At 38.6% G+C, this 15,323-nt stretch overlaps 2 protein-coding genes across 3 annotated transcripts in view; one reads left to right on the plus strand and one right to left on the minus strand.

Moving 5' to 3' along the window:
* Window positions 1-15,323, plus strand: part of ift140 (intraflagellar transport 140 homolog (Chlamydomonas)) — a 46,215-nt gene that overhangs the window by 20,881 nt on the left and 10,011 nt on the right. The window lies entirely within an intron of this gene.
* Window positions 403-12,785, minus strand: tmem204 (transmembrane protein 204). Its single transcript, XM_055181837.2, has 3 exons — window positions 11,850-12,785; window positions 9,966-10,121; window positions 403-2,538 (listed from the first exon to the last, which is right to left on the minus strand). Exons 1-3 carry the CDS (start codon window positions 12,097-12,099, stop codon window positions 2,294-2,296), a joined length of 651 nt encoding a protein of 216 aa, XP_055037812.2. The 5' UTR covers window positions 12,100-12,785; the 3' UTR covers window positions 403-2,293.

Raw genomic sequence — 15,323 nt, forward strand, 5'->3', positions numbered from 1 at the left:
GACCACCAAATAAAAAAGTAGAATGATTTATAAAAGGGTAATGTTACGTTAGAAATAAATTATTTTTCCATAAAGTTATCACGTGGCTTCAGTTACATTTATGCATTAGGCAGACACTTTTATTCAAGTGCATTATACATTTTTCATCAGTATGTGTGTTCCCTGAACCCATGACCTTTGCACTGCTAATGCATTGCTCTTCCAAATGAGCTACAGGAACAGGCTTCAGAAGACTTGGAAAGACTTGACCATAAATTCAGGTTGATATTATCGTCTTTAAGTGTCAGTGCTGGAGGGTCACAGTATAGTCCAATGGAATGTGTGTGTCTCCATTCATTTCCCTTCATTCAGACTGTCCTTGACTCTGATCTCACAAACACATACACACAAAATCCCCACGTATTCAATGGCTTTATGTTTTTTTTATTACATTAACATTATTATTATATCAGTCCTGCTAAGAGTGAAATGTGATTTTAATAACATACTTAATATAACTCTGTATTATAAACTTATATATGGGTACCACAGGCATAGGTTAGCAAATTCTGTGTCTAAAAATTAACTTACATAGTTCAGACATTTCATACGTCTATGATTAAAAAACATCAGGAAGACATGATCTGAAATTGATCATAATTTTACATTACTAGTCAGAGTTTCGTCATTGGCAGGTCACAGATTATACTCAACTGTATTCATCTCATGTGAGCAAACAGCCAATCACAGATTTTGGTACCAGATATTTAAGGATGCAGAGAATCTGCACAAGTCCAACAACTTCTTCGCAATTTGTGCGTTGACTTGTGTATCTGTAATAAATATTTGTTGGTTTTTACACTCAGGGGTCTCATTTATAAAGCATGCATACGCATAAAACAGGGCTGGAAATGTGCATACGCTAGTTCTCACGCAAAGGTTTTGATCTATAAAAAACAAACAGGGTGGGATCTGAGGATGATTCATGTATGCACAATGCATGTGATTTTTATAATGGGAACATTGCTTTGTTTTATAAATCTTAATATTTTTTGGCGTATGGCATTTTGGCTTTTATGCATACATAGACTTTTAGTAAGGATCCTATGCACAGTTTTATACATGAGACCCCTGATCTGCATTTAACCATATTTGAGGGAATCACAATAAAACCTGCTCAAAACCTGTAAATATAAAACAATTGCTTAATAAAATTAAATATATTATATAGATATTTTGCATTGTGACATTATTTGGATACACAGATTTTTGTACATCATGGTAGTATTTGCTTGCATTTGTTTTTACTTTATTTATACTTGTGTATTTGCCTGGTGCTATCCCTAACACATTGAAATTATACATTTTTGTTGTGCAATAGCCAACAATAGATTGTATGGATCAAATTTTATCGTTAGGATATTTATTAAGTAAAAATAATTTGATCATTTTCCCACCGTAAATATATTAAACATTTATTTATCATAAGTAATATGTGTTGCTAAGGACTTTATTTGGACAACTTTAAATGTGATTTTCTTAATATTTCGATTTTTATTGCACCGTCAGATTATAGACAAATATTGTCCTATCCTAACAACCTATACACCAATGAAAGCTTATTTATTCAGATGATCTATACATTTTAATTTAATTATGACTTATGACTGCTTTTGTGGTCCAGGGTCGCATTAGTATTATGTAGTAAACCATTGTATTATAGTATTTGTTTTATAATTAGTGTCATTGAGAATAATTCAAAAAGTTACAACAAATTAAACATTTGTTTGTATTACAGTAATGAAAATATGATGGAAGAAGAAAATGTGCCACATTAATGCCACAATGCAAAAAAACCTTAAACTTTTTGTTTTGTAGGCTTTTCAAACCATTTAATGTATTTAACAGATTTACTGTAGACGTAAGTGAACTTTATCGATTCCCTGTGTGCTTAGAAAAGATGATATACAATTCAGTCAGAACCTGGGATATTCAAAACCATGCATAAACTCCTACTGAAATCCATATTGCTGTTTTACATTTTATAGATCTATAATAGATACATATGTATACATAGGTGCTTTTCCTTTATCATGAACATAAACTGTCAAGATCCAGCTTGATCATCCAAAGTCTTACTTCAATGTTTTAGAAGTGTTCCACTCGATCCGACTCTGAAAAAATGTACGTCATCTTTCACGATCACATGATCGCTGCCTCTGTGTGAAGTTCGAAGAGATTCACATAAACGTCAAGAATCCAATCCTCGTATTTTTTTAAAGGCTTGTCTCGAGTCTCAAGCGCACGAGTTGTGTCAGCAAGGTGACTCTACATAGTCATTGTCTAGTCGTGGCCTGAAGGGCGTGGTCAAAGATCGGCTGATGACAATGACGGGCGGCGACAGACAGTCGTCACGGCGATGCAGAATATTCCAGATTAGCATGGCAGCCGCTAGCGTGGCGAACAAGCATGCAGCAATGTTTATATAGCAGGAGTAAGAAAGATGAGTGTAGGGGCCAATCCTGTAGAACGTCACAAGACCAATAACCAGCACGAAACCTGCAATGAGAGAGAGAGAGAGGATTAAGCTTCGTCATCTAGTCACAGTCAAACCGATTATTTCAGTCATACTTAATTGATGGAAAATTCTGGTTGAAAGCTCAGTCCCTAGCTGCTCCCTAATGGTGCATTCACACGGGGTGAAAGCATTAAGACTTCTCATTTACTTTTAATTGGCGACATCATGCATTGCCGAACTGAATTGTGGATCCATCAACGTCGCATAATACATATCTGTAGCCTAATATTACATATTGGCACATTTTGAGACTGAAAAAAAAACACAACATCATGAGTCATTTGTGCAAGCAGCTTATTACGACCAACAGTTACATTTTAAGGATAAGCGCCCTCTAGCTGCCAGCATCTTAATAACCATGTTTGGTTACTTTTTATGGTTGTTTGCCATATCTGTCAGATTTTATTTTATGCATTTGTAAAATTAGAAAAGGTTTTATAATCATTTATGCTTTTAAAGATATTTTGGAGCATCTAACCCCAACCTTACCCTAAACCCAACCACTTTTAAACCATAGACAAGACAACATTCGAGTAAAAGGACAGACTCACGGGTGTAAATTGATCATTTTATTTTCATCCCAGCATAGGTTAAATTAAAACCAGACGGGTTTGGTTTGTCCCTGTTTGACCCAACTCTGGGTTGAAAATAACCCAGCATTTTTAAAGTTCCAAGAATAGGTTGGATCTTTTGAAAAGGTACTTCCCCAGTGACAGCATGGGACCATTTATTCTGACAGTGTATCAGCTCTAAGGAAATTTACAGGAATTTCATAGATGACCACAAGCAGTAAGCTAAAGTTCATCCATGTAAAACAGTAACCCAACTTCTCAAATAACACATTTGGTTTGGAAAAATAAATATAATTGCATTTTATAAAAACATGAGCATCACTTTTCTGTTTCCAAAACCTGATTATAAGTACATTACTGTAAATGCAAGTGCATTGTAACCAAGTGTATTACTGTAAACTTTTTACAAGCTGAAGAATAAAATATCAAAATGATTTTCTTTGGCATTAGATTATGCCACAGATTCTGTTGACTGAATTTGAACCAGGAACATTCCTTTATTACATCCAGCGAAATGCTCCAAACCTCATTTTAGACTAATTTGGGTTGGTTTTGGACAGATTTCTCTTTTCCTGTAAGAACTTTGAGCTCATGTTATTAATAGCTGCTCCAGTAGATTCCCAGAAACACAACACAGAGGATGTGATGATGATTCAGGCAAGGAGAACAGAGCCATGGAAAGAGTTCAGAAGAACTGGGATCACATTGCATTTAAATGTGTGTGAGTGTTGAGAAAAGTGAGCGAAGTCATTTCATGCTTGTGTTTTTTATTCTGTTTTTGGCTCGGTATCTTCCTTCTTCCTTCCTATTCTCCTCTATCCTTCCATTCTTCCTTCCCTCTATTTCATTCAGTTTAATCTCACTATTCTTACACTCCCACAGTCGTACAACTAAACTGGAACACGATGTACAATAAACAGTCTATAGTAATTTTATTTTGGGAACATGTTTTTCATTGTGTGGTTTTGCTCTCTCTCTTTTTCTCTCTCTCTCACTTTGTATGCAATATACATCAAATAGTCAGTGTTAGTTTTATTGTACTTTATTGTAGATGTAATGGAGGACTTTTGGTTATAAAATTTACATTAATATTATTATTATTATTACATGATGTTTCAGACCCCTAAATACCGAAGTCGGATTTGCCACAATAAACCAACAAGCATATCGCAATGACGTGCAATAACAGAATGATTTCAATAAAAAAAGAAATAAAGTTTTATAGTTTTAGGTCAACTAGTGAGACAGAGAGAGTAATGCTTTCTTTAGCCAGAAATAATGTGAAATCAAGGGACAACTTTCAGTCTTTCTTATGAATCCAACACGGAAGTGAATTAAACTGCAGTTCATTGAATGGCCACTAGAGACTGACCCCTAAGAGAGACAATCCCACAGACCTCCCCATGTTAAATTGTTCAACTTAACAGCAGAAAAAATATGTTTACTGCTGGCACAATAAGTGATTTATTATCTAAATAGCTAATTTTGCCTGTCATTACAACTGTGATGAGGTGATTAAGCCTTAATGGCTCATTATAGTTGTGTGTATGTCCTACGGCGTAGGTTACACGTCGGTTTTCACTTATACTTTTGCGTCGTCGTCCACGTCGACGTGCAAACACACATGCATACCGCCGGTAGGCAGTATCCACGCGTGTAACCAAAGTAGCAGCGCAACCATCAACCAAGAAGCAGTTTGGCAAGTTTAACTCACAAACGACGGAGAAACAGCAACGTGTTGTGTATGTTTTGAGAAGACCAGCAGTAATGGAAGTAAATCAAAACTTGGCCCATCTTTGTTCTCACTGTTGCAAACGGAAATGCCTATGACGCTGTTTTTTATCTGACGGTAGGGGGTTCTAGTGGACCAATCACGGCGCTTGCGGTCCGGGTAAAACTCACGCGCTGTTAAAAATTTGCAGAGGTCAGGCTACACAGAAGCTACGGATAACCTACGGCGTAGACCTTACGCACGACAATAAATTGGACTTTATAGTTCTACATAATTAAGGGCGTGGTCACTTGAGTGACAGGTAGATTGCCGCTGCTATCACTACCATCGAGCTAGGTGGGGGTGGTTTTAGCAACCAGGCACCTCAGCTCCACCCACGTTTTACCTTTTTGCCCATTTTTGGTTTTCCAGGAGTGACGCACGTTGAAGTGCTGCCATCATAGATATGTATAAAGGCTAGATGTCTCGCCTGCGCTGCTGGCCAATTGAGTGGAACGTCCGCATGTGGTGGCCATCATACCAAAGGCCGCTCGCTCACTCGTAGCATTGCGTTTATTGGAGCATATACTTTTAAATTACCATAAATTTTCAAACGTTTGGTTTGTTACAAACGTCAGAGATGTACCTATGACACTGCATACTTAATTAATAATTTTTATGAATTATGTTAAAGCATCCAGAATTATGGCCACATTAATAACGTTTGTAAGAAACCAAACCGTTTGAAAATTGAGCAAGTTATGGTCATTTAAAAGCACCTTCACCATTAAACACAATGCTATGAGTGAGTGAGCTGACTGAGGTAAGATGGCCGCCAGGTGATGACGTTAGAGACTCCGCCGTAACACATCTAGCCTTTATATATATCTATGGCTGCCATTATGGTGGTGTCTGGCTCCGCCCACTTTGGGCTTTAAAAATGCTTTTCGAAAAAGTACAGGTGATGTCACGGGCACTACGTTCATGTATTATTATTATCACCTATTGTAAATTGCATATGTAAGTGATCACATTCGCATTTCCCTCAATATCGTGCAGCCTTAGTAGCAAGAATTTTGATTGAAGATTACAAAGACAGAATTTCTTTCTTATAGAATAATGTGCACTGACGAATGCTGCACAGTACGACCTGAAATGTTTTAATTTTAAAACCTGAAAGTTGTTGGTTTGATTCCCGCAGGAATCCTTCAGAGAATTGCACTTGAACTTGGGTTGCTTCATGACATTGTGTGAAAGTCAGTAGACCAGATCTGTGCTGCTAAAACATGCATGTTGTATCTATGGATGTTTAGAAAGCGTTGATTGGTTGGCTGCGTCTGATTGGCCTTCCCAGTTGACTTCAGGGACGCAGTTTGTGTGTGTTTATAATTTATATTGAAGTGAGACGACATCATTGTTTTCACTGTGTCAGACATCGTCTGTCCCCAGAGACTGTAAACAGACGCAGTATAGCGGGGACAGTTAATCAGGACACTTGCTTCCTCCACCCATAACACACACACATCATCTAAAAGCTTTTCGAAAAGGCTTTTCCCTGGAGTCACAAATTGTCTAATCTACTGTCCTCTGTATTGATTTTTGCTTCCTAAAATATCATAAATTCTCGTTAAAGTCTTAATCTAAAACTCTGACAGTCAACCGTCCCCCCACTCCACGCTGTCACACACCCCTGTCTTTCCTCTGAGGCTGTGGGTTTGCATAACAGGTAGTTACAGACGCTTCCTCGTCCTGAGCAGGGATATCCTGGCGCCTGACTGTCGCTCTCTGGAGCAACGCGGCTGCCGCTGGTGCTCTGGACCCCGTTTAGCTAAATATAACTATTGTCACCTAAAACGCACACTAGCACACGCTTGCACAAACATTGTGCACTGATTTACTGATACTGTAGCAACAGACCGCCATCACAACAAAACAGCACAGTAGTTATGAAACTAAATCAAAACTCTTTCCTTAATCTACAAGAGGACATACGTCACAGAAGCACCTGATGTTTAGGAAGAAGCATTGTCAAGTATGGTAGCCCATCCTCAAAATGTGACCACATCACCTGCTGGCCGTGAAGCTCCAACTGGCGACCTTAAGGGTACAAGCCGGACTTTTCAACAATTAGGCCACGACTACCGCTGTGCACATCTGTTGTGGATGTGGGTGGTTGTCAGGGCATTGTTAAGTGTTGGCTAGGGGTGTAACGATAAATCGTACAATTTGCTTACTATGCTTCTCGATGAATTACGGTGAAATGCCGTTACATCTAAAAGCCAGAGGGCGCTCTTGTGCAGAAACTTAATATGCATCGCATCTCTAAAGTCAGAAAGCTTGTGCTGTGTACCCACCAGAAGCTTTTTTATTATTTGCGCGTAAATTTCATACAAAGTCAATGCCAAGATGCGAATAGATGCGAATGATGTGCGGTGTGAATGACATGCGATGCGAAAAATACATGCTATTCGCCTCAAACTCGTTTTCTGCTCAAGTTAAAAATATTAAATCCCACAAGTAATCTACAGCTAGGAATGTGATGCTTCGCTTTTGGTGTGTACACGGCATTAGAGAAGTAATAGCACACGTCTCTTTAAAGTGCACCTATTTCATTGCTAAAAAACTTTATTTTGTGTATTTGGTATAATACAATGTGTTCATGTGGTTTATGGTTAAAAACACATTATTTTCCACATACTGTACATTTTTGTAGCTCCAGATTTTATTCTTTTCCTGAAACGCATTGCTTTAAAAAGCTCTGTGTTCCTGATAGACCAGCTAATCTGTACGTTGTGATTGGTCTAAATTAGTGCTGGGCAAAGATTAATCGCGATTAATCGCATACAAAATACAAGTCTTTTTTTACATAATATATGTGTGTGTACTGTGTGTAATTGTTAAGTATATTTAACCACACACACATACATATATTCATTTCAGTTTTTTTTATTTATATATAATAAAAAAAAATTATGTATCATATAGAATATATTCAAATATGAATTAATATATATACACATGTAAATGTTTCTTAAATACATACATGAATGTGTGTGTATTAATATATAAATAATAATTACACACTCATATATTATGCAAAAAATCACTGTTATTTTGTATGCGATTAATCGCGATTAATCTTTGCCCAGCACTAGTCTAAATACAACTAACGTCAGCTGGAAATGTGACGCTCCTTACCATGTTTGAAAGATTCAGAATGCAATGCTAACAAGAGTTAACGTACAGTCTGTAAGTCCGTAGTGGGAGTAATTATGATAATGTAGGTCTACATCACCAATCCTAGGAAGTAAACTGTTGCCTATAATCCGTGTGTTTGTCGTAGTCCAACAAAAGAGATTTATGTTGGAGACGATAAATCGCGGCATCGTTTACTTTGGGGTTTGTACCTTTTGCATATCGGTAACATGAACTAATACACACTTACACACCAAAGGAAATGTAAAAATGTGAATCGGACAATAAGTGCTCTTTAACAGTTTGCATGATTTGAGTTTGTAAATCCAGATTATTCATGTCTGTAATACAAACCGTGAGTGGTGTATGCTTTTAAACTTTGTTAAGGATTTGTTTAAAACGTATCATCTTCAAACATGGCTGTATGCCTTCAATATACTGACTATTTAAACATCTATAACATCATGCACGTCATCATATTGTTAAAGGATTAGTCAATTTTCTTAAAAGAAAAATCCAGATAATTTACTCACCACCATGTCATCCAAAATGTTGATGTCTTTCTTTGTTCAGTCGAGAAGAAGTTGTGTTTTTTGAGGAAAACATTGCAGGATTTTTCTAATTTTAATGGACTTTGGTGGAGCCCAACATTTGGTACTTAACTCAACAGTTTTTTTCAACAGAGTTTCAAAGGACTATAAACAATCCCAAACGAGGCATAAGGGTCTTGTCTAGCGAGACGATTGTCATTTTTGACAAGAGGAATAAAAAATATGCTCTTTTAAACCACAACTTTTCGTCTAGATCCGGTCCAGCGTGACCTAACGTAAATGCGTAGTGACGTAGGGAGGTCACGTGTTACATATATAAAACGCACATTTGCGGACCATTGTAAACAATAAACTGACACAAAGACATTAATTAGTATCAGTCCACATACAACAACGTAGGAACGGTCCTCTTTCAACACACTTGTAAACACTGGGGCGGAGTTTCGCGTTCGTCCTCTATGACCTCTTGACGTCATGACGTATTGCGTGGGGTCAGCTGGCGCATCACGACCGGATCTACATGACGAGAAGTTATGCTTTAAAAGTGTGTATTTGTTATTTTTATTGTCAAAAATGACAATCGTTTTGCTAGATAGGACCCTTGTGCCTCGTTTGGGATTGTTTGTGGTCCTTTGAAACTCTGTTGAAAAAAACTGTTAAGTGTTGAGTTAAGGTTAAAGTCCATTAAAATTAGAAAAATCCTTCAACGTTTTCTTCAAAAAACATAATTTCTTCTCGACTAAACAAAGAAAGACATCAACATTTTGGATGACATGGTGGTGAGAAAATTATCTGGATTTTTCTTTTAAGAAAATGGACTAATCCTTTAAAAGTGCATGTTTAGCCATGCCAACATGCTTCTATGGTAGATGAACAAATTTTGAAGAGACATGCCAAGTGTATGTCCCTGATGGACTTGATTAAATGTGTAAGTGGGACTGTGGCCCGAGTTCTTGTTGTTTCCTGTTGAATTGTGTGTGTATGTGTGGAGTCTCTGCTGTTTTTTGTTGGTGTTTATTCTGTTATAGACCCTCAAAGCTTCATCTTTCCTTTCCCCCAAACGCAGAACAAGAAACACAGCACAATAGAGTCTGTATCTCTACTAATGGGTTTGTTAGATATTGAAGAGTTCAAGGAATAGTCTGGCCAAGAATGACAATTCTGTTTGGTTTTTATCGAACAGAAACTTTGCTAAATGAAGATGAATGGGAATGGTAGGCAAGGTTTTATCAGGGTTGGAGCTAAAATCAGCAGGACATCAGCATTCCAGGACCGACGTTGCATACCTCTGCACTACAGAGTGTAGATATTGAAAGATTGATAACTTTTTAGTGAACTATTTCTTAAATGAAATGGTTTCATTAATAGTGTGCACTTACTGGCTAACTGGAAGAGGGCAGCGATGGCTTCCTCCCACCATTGGGAATCCTGGGTAATGTGGCTTATCTCAAGTAACCCAAACAGGAAGATCAGTTGACCCACTGTCAAAGCCACTGTAGCCATCAGGTTACACGCCCGCATCATGTCGAACTGAACTGAAATCAGAAGAACACAAATATCAGGGTTCAGCTGGTTTGTACATAGCACTTAAATTAATAGTTTACCCAAAAATGACAATTCTGTCTTCATTTTTCATTTCTTTTTTGATGATGGAAAGGCATGTTTATTTTATTATGATGCCTGTTATTTATCATATTTATTGACTACATTTCTAATAGTCAATGAAATACCATTCTATGGTTGACATTTAGTCTGTGTCGGTAAAGGATCTGAATCATTGCAAGGAAGATCCAGCTGCAGATGTGCAGTCATAGACACGGCTTTGCCATGAGGGTGTCACTTCCTAAAACCCACAATTCTTCACTGTGTCCATCCGTTTCCTATTTCTAAATCGGGAGAAAGATGGACGGACGTGCCATGCTGCATGTTACAAGCAAATCTGTGCCCTGGGTTTTCTTTCAAAGATTTTCCATGTTTCATGGCAAATGTTATGTAAAGTCTTGGATTCATTATGTGACAGTTATAGAACTTTATTTTTTAGCCGATGTGTGATGTATCCCAATGCCAACATCTGAAAGTTACAACAAAACACTTGTCGTGTTTGTGTAACTAACTTTGGTGGCCCGACTGGATATTTTTCTGCTGTCATTTTGCTTCCAGAATGCATGAGAGGCATTTGAACATCTGTTAAGCATTAAAGTCCCCATGATGTCAAAACTGACAATTTTTATTTTTTATGAAATATTGCAGTGTTTATCATAAACAATTTATTCATGTAGGTCATTTTTTTAAATGATGTGCCCTTATACACTTTAATCCAAATCTCAATATGTACTTGTGACGATCATTCTCTGATGACATCAGCTTGATGGCTTGGCCCCAGCTAGACGTTAAAACTTTGGGTGTAAGAACTATGTTGGATTTAGCTATGTCAGGCTTTGTGAAAAAATGTTACGCCTGTTGCACCATTTATTACTACAACGAGGTGCAGCTACGCTCAGCGTAGACGATGCGTGTCTCACGTATGCATTTAACCACCTTGAGAGGCCTTTCGCGTCGTTAGGTTACAAATGCGTGCGTCACATGTAGACCCATCAAACCTGTACAAATTTTTTCTGGTTTGCGCAAAAGGTAACAATTATTAATTATTACCTTTTGCGCAAACAGTAAATATTTAAGTATTATATGATATAAGAATTTATTGGTGCGGTCTCTCACTCTGCATGCATAAAAGCCTAGCTTGCGTGTGCATTGGATGCGCCAATGTCTTGTCAATTTAATTATTTATTTTTTGCCATAAAAATAAGTTAACACTTTATACTTACGCCTACCTTTGACTAGACGTAAGATTTAGTCTTGGATGTATGCTACGCCTAGATGCCGCAACAGGTGTAAATTCTACTTAGGACATAATGTGCAATTTATAAACCATTTATAAGGCAAGAAAATAAATGTTATACTTCTTGATAGCTGAACATAATCAATAATAATAATACGAATCCACATTTATCCTTTAACATTTAAAGCACTTTAAATAAAATAAAAGTTCAACATCCATTAAGATGTGCAAAAATCTATCATGCTTCACTTGAATTCATGTGTGGTTCCTCTAGCTCAGTGGTAAAGCATTGCGTTAGCAGCGCAAAAGGTCATGGGTTTGATCCCAGGGAACACACATACTGATAAAAACTATACCTCCTAATGCACTGTAAGTCGCTTAGGATAAAAATGTCTGCCATATGCAGTAAAAATGCAAAACTCACGTTTGACAGTGCTGTGTGACTCCTGGTGCCCCGCTGTGTCCGATCCCCAATTGAGCCACTTGCAGGTTGTCATTGCTTGAGCTTGATGTGTATCCTCCTGTGGACACATTCTCCAAAGTCCCACGCTTCGCCTGTGCCCATCCTTCAGAACCTGAAGCACCCAGCTTGAGCTGAACGTAGCCACGTTATTGAGAAGAAGAGAAAGCATGGCCACCGCTGCAGCCACCACTATCAACCTGTGCACGGCCATACGCCCCACTTTACCCGGGCCGCCCACCGTCCCCCCTCGCCCGCCGGAGCCTCCGAAGGGCCGAAACGCCAGCCGGTGGGTACGCGCACACTCCTCTCGCACTGTAAGAAATTAGCTAGAGGACATCACCGCTCATTCTTGTGCTTTGAGAGGTTTTGGGGCGCCGGGTGTCTCTAGCCCTCCTCCTCTGAGACCGGGGCCGAAGCTGCTCGTAGGGCTGAACCGTAGACCTCCAAGGCCATCACATAAACACACAGAAACTTGCTTTAAAATCGTTCTTCTTCTGACTTTTCCCCAAATGGTTTTCAGTTTTCTGTTGTTCTGCAGTCCGTCCGCACCTCCCCTTTCTCCTTGCGCGCAGAGTGCTGGATCCTTTTTTCTCCCTGCTGGGAATGCTGAGGAATGCTGAAAGATCGCCGTGATGGGGTCTCTGTTTTTTCTTCCCTCTCTCTCCTGGTCACTGACTCGTTTTGAAGCGCTGTTGTCTCAAATTACAAAGTCCTGACTAGTTTCTCATGTCTGAGTGTGAACGTGTGGCTATCCATGAAAAGCCCAGAAGAACTGTGATGGGACGTGGGGTGTACATGAGAATAAACTCTCTCTCTTTCTCTCTCTCTTTCTCTCACTGGGACAAATATGTTACTCCAGCTACAGGATGTGTTTCCTGGAAGGAAAGCAGACAGAACAGCATACAACACCCGTCCTCTCTCTCTCTCTATTTTACTCAGTGTGTTGGTTATTAATGGAGAGCTCTGTACATTGAAGGAGGGTCCTGAGCCATATATAGAGAACAAAATCTCTTGGAGATTTCCTCTTACTATTGTGCAATGACATAACACAAGCATCCCCAACCCCACACAGCAGAAATGTCTCCGAATACCTTCTTTGGAAGATGTAAAACTCAGGCATCATGATGGCAAATCATACATTTTCACTGAATGTATTTTAGATTATATAGGATGATTTTATGTAGACATTAGTTGGGTTTTCACAGACTGGGTCACATTTTTCTTGCACTCTGTACTTCAGTTCTAGGCCCCCAAAGATCGAGGGAATTTCCTGTTGAATAACTTTAATAAACAGCCCACATCTGTATCTACTAAAGCCGAACGAAGTGAACAGGGGCGAGAGAACGGGTTGGGTGGATTTTGGATTAATGGAGACCAGATGGGAGAGGATGAAAAATGGAGGGAGGGTATGAAGGGCCGAACGAGTGGGAGAGAGTTGTTGGGTCATTCCACGCATAACTGAAGTGATTCTCTTATGAGGTGAAACCGACTGCAGCTTTAAATGGCAGACGCAGCTGTTTTGTGCTGTTTTGTAAAATGATTCAGGATGAATGAATTGAGTTAGTCGGCATACTATTACAGTCACTTTAAAGCCCGGAATACACTGCAGGATTTTTACGCTCCTATAAGATCATTACCTTATCACACTGTGCGACATGGATCATTTAAACTTTGTTACAACAAGCATGTAGACTGTACGATGATGACAGGGAGGCTTCGACGGCTGCGTCACACGTTAGCGCAACGTCACCAGCATGCGCTAGTGGTAAACGCAAGTCGTAGCAACAAACACACTGTGCATTGATCATGCTGAATTTATGACACTGTCAGAAAACCATCGTAGGCTATCTTTGGACACAAGACCCGGAAAACAGCCGTCTTTGTACCTCACTGGACAACACAGGACCACCGATAAAGAGCCATGATCACAGAAATCGCAACGATTGTTTCATGATGGCAATCTTTCGTCTGAGACAGCGAAAAATCAGGCAGTGTATCCCGGGCTTTAGACAACAGGTTTGATGCTTAATGCAACATGTTATGTTTTTAGTATAAAGTGACCACAATGGGTCTCATTCATTAAGCAAGCGTACGCGAAAATTTGTGCGTGAAATGTGCGTACAGATGTTTTCACGAACAAATCGTGATTCAACTAAAACTTTCGCATCCAAATTTCTTCTAAATGTACACAAAAATGTAAGAAAACCTAAAACGCAATCGTAACGCAATAGTCACGTAAACTATAATTAAATACTACAATTATAATGTGTATGATAATGTTGATATATAAAATAAATAAAGAAGATGCACTTAATGAAAAATCTTCACGGTTTCCTTCCTCGCTTTTTAAATCTCTATATGAAAACATCGGCTTAATGCCTAATGTAAACGTCATGTAAATGTAATGAGAATCACTCATCAAATGTCAATCACTTTTTTTAGATACAGATACGCGTCTCTGCCATATTAATTAAATGTCATATTTTTTTAACGCATTCAATACTTATTTAATGTTACTCCGGTCAGTGGACAGCACTGACTTCCTCCAGTGACAGCAAAACCTCCCAAATAAAAAATGCAAAGCAAAACGTAACTTTATCGATAATAAATATGATCTTGGATTTCTTTTTGAGCTCTTTGCTTCTATGACAAACTGCTCTAAAATTCTTTGTCAACTAGCGCTGCACTACGGAAAGCCCTTATATGGAGTTGGTTTGGGCGTGTTTTATGCAAATGACCAACCTTGTGCACGCTGCCGCTCATGTAGAACACTCCAAATTCACTAACGTAAGAACAAATTTATGTGCGTACGCATGTGTTGTGAATTAGACGGAAAGTTTTCGTGGGAAGTTCAAGTGTGCGTATAAATACGAAAAGCGTACACAATTATTAGTGAATGAGACCCATTGACTCTTTCCTTACACTAAGATTGTATGAATGACATTATTATGCTCATTTTACAAGATGTAATATAAATCTCATGTGTGCCCAAAATGTGTCTGTGAACTTTTAAGCTCAAAATACACCAACGATCATTTACAATATCATGTCCAAAATGCCCCTAATTGGGTGGGAGCAAAACGCACTGTTTTTGTGTCTGTACCTTTAAATGGAAATGAGCTGCTTCTCCTCAGTCCTTTACCAAAAGAGACAGTGCATGCTTTAAGTGAAAATAAATCAGATTCCTGTTAATACAGTCTGAGACAATAGTATCTTACGATTGAGATATGGTGGGCAGTATACAACTTGCTTAGGAATGGAACTATGCAGGTAATGCAGGACTGTCAGTCAGTGGCTGTGGGTGGGGCTTTATCAGTGTGATGTCACATTAACAAGAAAATCAAAACTAATGTCCAATTAGACTGCTTTGGTTTAATGGGGATTAAAAATTAGGGGGGGGGTTCTTCATTGGATGGTGGTTGTGTTAACACACTG

Source organism: Misgurnus anguillicaudatus, chromosome 25, assembly GCF_027580225.2.
Source record: "Misgurnus anguillicaudatus chromosome 25, ASM2758022v2, whole genome shotgun sequence".
NCBI classification, from domain to species: Eukaryota; Metazoa; Chordata; class Actinopteri; order Cypriniformes; family Cobitidae; genus Misgurnus; species Misgurnus anguillicaudatus.

Coding starts and splice junctions, on each gene's coding strand:
- tmem204 (XM_055181837.2), bottom strand. CDS start 12,099: ATGGCCGTGCACAGGTTGATAGTGGTGGCTGCAGCGGTGGCCATGCTT. Junction 10,122..11,849: donor GTCACACAGCACTGTCAAAC/GTGAGTTTTGCA, acceptor TTCTGATTTCAG/TTCAGTTCGACATGATGCGG. Junction 2,539..9,965: donor TGCCCTCTTCCAGTTAGCCA/GTAAGTGCACAC, acceptor CTCTCATTGCAG/GTTTCGTGCTGGTTATTGGT.